This window comes from Olea europaea, unplaced genomic scaffold (genome assembly GCF_002742605.1).
Source record: "Olea europaea var. sylvestris unplaced genomic scaffold, O_europaea_v1 scaffold3806, whole genome shotgun sequence".
Taxonomy (NCBI): Eukaryota; Viridiplantae; Streptophyta; class Magnoliopsida; order Lamiales; family Oleaceae; genus Olea; species Olea europaea.
In genome coordinates this window covers 42,222-48,468 of record NW_019257470.1, presented here as the reverse complement: position 1 = coordinate 48,468, position 6,247 = coordinate 42,222, and the positions used below count along the sequence as shown (strand labels likewise).

General features: G+C 35.9%; 1 protein-coding gene across 2 annotated transcripts; it reads right to left on the bottom strand.

The window, feature by feature from the left end:
- LOC111386948 (protein BREAST CANCER SUSCEPTIBILITY 1 homolog) lies at positions 1–5,974 on the bottom strand. 2 transcript variants are annotated; one of them, XM_023011450.1, is made up of 14 exons: positions 5,827–5,974; positions 5,498–5,551; positions 5,346–5,416; positions 4,514–4,627; positions 3,411–3,904; positions 2,940–3,050; positions 2,200–2,830; positions 1,796–2,124; positions 1,613–1,713; positions 1,150–1,336; positions 970–1,070; positions 732–858; positions 477–642; positions 1–311 (listed from the first exon to the last, which is right to left on the bottom strand). In XM_023011450.1, the coding sequence occupies exons 1-14, from the start codon at positions 5,880–5,882 to the stop codon at positions 109–111; spliced, it is 2,745 nt and encodes a 914-aa protein (XP_022867218.1). In that variant the 5' UTR covers positions 5,883–5,974; the 3' UTR covers positions 1–108. The 2 variants fall into 2 exon arrangements, with proteins under 2 accessions (XP_022867218.1, XP_022867217.1); XM_023011449.1 differs by having other exon boundaries at positions 1,796–2,830.
- Positions 5,975–6,247: the final 273 nt, after the last annotated feature.

The following is a 6,247-nucleotide window of genomic DNA, read 5'->3' as shown; positions in this document are numbered from 1 at the left end:
TGGCATCTAGGAAAGAAGGATAGAATTACGAGCTTGGCTAAATAAGCACTTTAATTGAACTTGGGATAAAAATGCAACTTCTTTTGTAACTTTAACTTTTTCAGAAAATCAACTGCAAAGTCGAAATGTTAGTATTCCTAACTTCAGAAAAAGAATAAATAATATGCAGATCAATTGTGGAGAAGAAATAACCTTGTTTATAAGTCTTAATCTTCCAAGCCTCGGGCCGTCCCTGATTCCATGAATGTCAACCCCAATCTCATAATGCTGCTCATTAACGAACTCCCCTGATTTCATGCACGCTTTAATCCCTGCAAAAACATATCAACTAACATGAAGAGAAAGAGGGGAAAAAATGCCTCGAAGCATAGATAAACAAAACATTAGTTCATTCAAAACAACCCTCTTGAGAAACTTCTATTAGTAATACTTTTGAGTTAATAGCATTCTTGTTCGAGGATAAAAATAGAACTCACATTCAACACTCAGAATCCATTTCCCTTCCAAGATGCCCATTAAAAATTTAAGGGTTCGTCTGCAAGACCCATTCTCATCCGTAGATGCAATGACATGTGTAACACTTAAATCCCAGCTCTTCAATATTGTAACTCTAGACAACTTCACAAATTCAGAGACAATTTCCTGCATTTGCACCATCAAAACTCTAAGACCATGGAACAGGGAGAGTTCTGATTGTTCCCATTGAAACTATATTTGGTTTTTTTGTTTACCTTCTCCACATCAGTGAGAGCTGAACAGCAGAGAACCAAGTTTTTAGTTTTTCTATGACAATTCCACTGCAACGTTGTGCTACTTTCACATTTTTTAGTGACCTGCGGTTGGTGAATCTGAGACTGCCTGTAATAAGGAGTTATCAGATATGGGGCAATATACAGACTTAAAGGTGGGGAGGTGGGGAGCCCAGCAGAACTTGAAGTCCTGGAACGGTGTGTTGGAAAATTAACAAACCTTTCAGCCACAGATTTTCTGTTCCGCTTGGAATGAGATCCCAACATTTCGTTTGGCAATTGACAGGACGTATGAAGAGGACAAAGCATGACAAAATTTTGCTGCAATAGGGGTAATATAAGCAATCTATACATACATTTTATAGATTTCTAAAATTGAACTTAGTTATCTAACACATACATAATCCCATCGGCATTCTAGAGTCAACTTAGCACAAGGAACATGAAAGCTCTTGCGGCAACTCTTCTCATAACACCCAAGAGCTGCCCCTTTAATTCCACAACAACAGCATTTAATCCGTCGACTTCTTGTCAATTCAGCTTCAAGGTTTATCACCTTATCATCTTCAAAAAACACGTTAGGGGCCCTGCAAATGTGATTAGCACTTATAAAACATTAATAGCCAGAAATATGAATATTAAAATTGGAAGGAGCGTAAAAAAATCCAGCCATAGCTGATTTACATGAAACATCAAGATCCTGTGAAATTTTCTTTGTTTCCAAATCTTGCTTAAGCCAGAAGAAGGCAGTTCAAAGTTAGAAATGGTAATTAGACATTCTTTAATCTTCATACAACAAAATAATATAATCTGATGACCGAAACAACCGAGCACATGAAAAATTCTTCTGGAGACTTCCATACCATTCAGTACAATTCTGGTGCACATGTATGATATCTGAACTTCCATCCTGATTTTCTGTAACGAGCTTGCCTTTTAGGTAGTGAAACATGACCCCACAATCCTAAAGTTTTGGTTTTCAGATTAAAAGAAGCATAGCCATATGTTACAAAATTAATAACTGATCTTCAATAAGGAAATGTTACCTCAGATTCTTCAGCAGAATGACAGAAAGCGCACTCGATTATGTTAGGAAATGACCCACATTTTCGTAAAACACCACTCAAAGTGGAAACAGCCTTCTCCACTTCTGATGGATTGTCAGAAAGAGAACATTCACTGTTTGCTCCAAAATTTCCAAATGTTGGTCTTTCCATCATAGCCTTTTTCTGAAGATTTTGAGGATTGTCTTCACAATTTTCCTCGGATGCATCTTCGGAAAATTTCACCTTCTTCAGATGTCTTAAAAGTTTGTTACAGTTTTCTTCACATCTTCCGTTTGCCTTGCCTGAAGAAGAAGCTTTTTTGCCATTGCCTAACATGGAAGATTGATAGCTTGAATTGAAAATCGGAATCTCATTGCATTGGCTTTTACTTATGTCACCCTTACCAGTTTTCAACTTTCCAGCTTTTAATTTATCACTGGCTGTTTGTGGGAGAGCAATTGTCTTCTCACTGCTTTTACAGCTTTTGCAACATTTCTTTAGGTGATGACTTCCTGCCCTGTATTCTTGCTGATTTAGTGAAGCTGAAAAGTCAGCCAATGCTGTTCCATTACCCACGGTCAAAGGCTCCACCCCATCAGATAAAGTGGCAATGCATTCAGGGGTTCTCTCATGAATATTAGCCTCAGAGCAATCATTTCGGTTGATTATAGAGTTTATCACCTTCAAATTTGAAGTTGTTTTCTTCTGGCCAGACTTCTTTTGCATACTTTCCTCAGTTACATTCTGTAATTCATTGGGATCTCCAGTTACTCTAGACAAAGCTCTCACGGATTTCTTACTTTTACTACTTCCAGTCATATTACTAACTCGTTTGCTAGGCTTCTGCATTCCACGTTTACTGTTTAAGATTTTTCTCAAAGGAGAAGATGAAGGCGAAAAGCTAAAATTTACTTTGCCAGAACCCTTTTCATTAGCTTTTTTTCCTCTCTTCTCAGGTCTAAGCTGTAAACAGGCAGTTTCATATGCTGAGGCAGCTGCAGCCTCATCTCCAAATTGCTCTTCAGTATCTTCAACCTGCATTGGCATAATAAGAAGATTGCTAGAATGAAAAGAAAAAAGAACCTTGGAATGATAAGATTATAAAAAGCATCATTTGATGATTTAATTTTCCTTAATGAATTACCTGTATTTCTATAGGGCTTGAACAAAGTTCAGGAGAGCAAGGTCTTTGAGTCCATTCAAACATCTCACTGTCAATGAAGTCTGTGCTTTTCAATAAAACACTAGTTTTCCCCTGTATGAGTAGGAGAGCATGTTACAATAACTTTAAGCATCCCAAAACCTTCTATGTGAACCAGAAAAATATAAATTGATTGGAATGCAATGATTCTGTAACATTAAATTTATGCAGAAACAATTATGGAATCAATTATCTCCCATGCCCAAAGATGCAATGCAGGAAAGGATGAGAACCAAAAAGACACAATGTAGGGGGAAAAGAAAAGGAAGAAGAAGAAGAAAACACTGAACCTTAGTGATCCAGCAAGCAAATCACAGATGAAAGTAGACAGAGGACTATCAATGTGTTCCATTTTAATGATCTGATTCCACCGAAACTGGAACCATATCACAGAAAATGAAATTTGAAACTTACTTTTGGACTTGTTTTACTATGGACTTCATCATCTGAATCCTTTATATCACTGAAACAAGGAACATCAGGCGGTGTATAAATGACTTGGTCCCCATCTGAATGCTGACTTGATTTCTCTGCTTGGTCCTCCTCTCTCAGCCAGAAGAATGGAGTGAAAACAGGATTCCCCATTTCATTTACAACAGGCTTTTCTTTCTGTATAACATGAGGTTTCTGAGGTTCATTCATGGAAATTTCATTAGTCCTACCTTGCATCTTTTCATGCTGCGTTGGGCTTTCTAAAGATAGATGCTCTGGTAGCTGAACCCTTTTCTTAGTAGGAAAGGAAGGTTTCATAAAGTCTGAACCACAATCTTTCTGGTTACTCTCCAATGGTCTTTTCAATCCTTTTCTTTGACGTTTTTTCTGATTTTCAGTGTCTCGAGTCTCGATGGGAGCTTTTTCATTATCTTGGATCTCACAAATTTTATGAGGATCTAGTTGGCTCTCTTCATCTGTAAGTACAGAAAACAATGGCCATGCAACCTAATCAATAGGTTAACCAATGAAATGTATCACACCATTTTCTGGAAATCAAGACGCTTATGCTTTTGCTGATATTTCATCTGACCCGGGATCTAGGGCATTGAAACTTTATTCTTAATGGAAGTAATTAATGACAAGAGGTTGTGTATGTGAAAATCGACTGTCCGTGGAATTGGAAGAGGAGTAGCCATTACCATTCCCCTTTCTAATCCATGGATGTGAATAGTTGGGCATGGTTATGTCATACCCTCAGTGAAAACTTTTTTGGGAAAAGAAATTTCTTCATTTTACAGTTCGTCCCTTAGGAAAAGTCCCGGTTTCATCCATGATTAAACTACTGAGCAAATGCCTACATGCAGTGATTTTATCATCAGGCATGGTCTTTAATGTCACACCACATTACCCTTTTTCTTCTCTGACCTGACAGATATTTACAGGCAACAAGAATCCATGGGACTTATACTCAGTTGAATAAGAAAATGGCTGAGCTACTTCCATTACCGCAAATAAGTCTTTAACTCGTAAATTTGAAGTCGCTGTGAACCTTCTGTTTGTTGACAGTCACACTAACTTATTACCTGATAATTTGGATAAAGTTGCAGTTTGAGCGACACATATATTGACTCCAGAGGCAACTTCCATGCTCTTGTAAATGCTGACTAAGTTATCCATATGAGGAGCAGATCGAATCTCTGAGAGACATAAAAAGACGGCGTAATGCATATGTAAATAAATGAAACAGCACAAAGTCAATGAAGTCCATATGAGCTATGCTTACAGCAAACAAGTCAAGTCAGACATTTCAGACAATTAGAAGAGATTAAACATGTAAGAAAGCAATCACGAATCTTAGAGAAAGTGACATCTTGAGTTAAAATTTAATTTTATAACTAGCTTCCTCTTAAATATTAATGCTGGATTATATGGTAATTGGTATTAAATCTTCTAATTTCTAATATGATTTTAAAATTTTGCACAACTTCCATTTGATAAGCAATTTGAGCTTGGAAATCCCTCTGACTCTAATATGTTAGTATTACTGTGAATGTAAATTTAACCAAAATCTCAAAAAATATTTGTCATTAATTTTCTCTGTTTTACATTATTGCAATATGATTGGCTTCTAGTTCATTTAATTAAATCTTTTGTTTTTCAATTTCTGCAACACTAATGTGCTGATTTCTATCTCATTTGTCTCAGACAAGATTAGGCTGCACTTAGCAGCATGGAATATGGGGCTTGAAACTGGAATTCAAGGGAAATAATATGGACAGAATCATTTTCCAATTCTTAGGTCCGCATTAATTTTACAAGATAAAATCATTTCCTGATGCCAGAATTCCAATCCTACTATGAGTTTCCCGAGCATAACAAATGTAAAAGATAAAACTCAGAAGTAAAATATAAAACCTCTGCGTCGATATGGAAGTTTGCACACTGGACAATCGGATGCTGATCTCATAGATTTCTCCAGACATGAACTGCGTCATTAAACGAATGCATCAAATCGAATGTGTATAAAAGACATGCTTAAATAGAAGAAGGTACAGTATAGAGCTTACTTGCAAAATACATGATTGCAGGTAAGTGAAACAGAGGAATTCAGAAGACTCAAGCTGTCAAAATAGAAAAAACGGTTGAATCAATTATAACCAATTTAGTTTGCAAATAATTTATAATTATTCGATCTCAATATTGACTTGCGATAATTAGACTTAAAAAACAAGAAACATTCAAAATATTTAGAAATATAGTAAACTAATCTCAAATGCTCGCTAAATTAAAATTATTAGACCCGTAAATTGTTTTTCAAAAATTTAACATTAACAAACACTAATTCGGTTAAAACAAGAAACCCATTATAAAATTATAGAAATAAAAACAGATTTACCAGATCGGGCATTTCAGCTCTCTTCCCAGTCTTTCTAGATGGGATATGTCAGCCATTTTTTTTTACTTTTTTTCTGAAACACGTTGGCCTCTGTTTTTTTGTGGGCAATGGAGAGAGACTGACGCAGTAAGGTGAATAGATGAAACTTGAAAGACACGATTGCAATGGCGCGTTTTTAGTGAGAGGAAAGATATTTTTTGAAATTTTACCGGGCTTTGAAAGTTTCCCAGCGGGAGGTCGTAGGGGGTACTTTTAAGATTGGCCATGTCAAAATGTCATTTTTCACTTTGACCAAAAAAATTGTCAATCTTCAAAATGATCTTTTGTTGATTAAAATATAAAAATATCCTCAAATAGTTTATACAATTACAAAGATAGAATTTTATTTAAAAAGATAAAAATACCCTTAAATTACAAATTA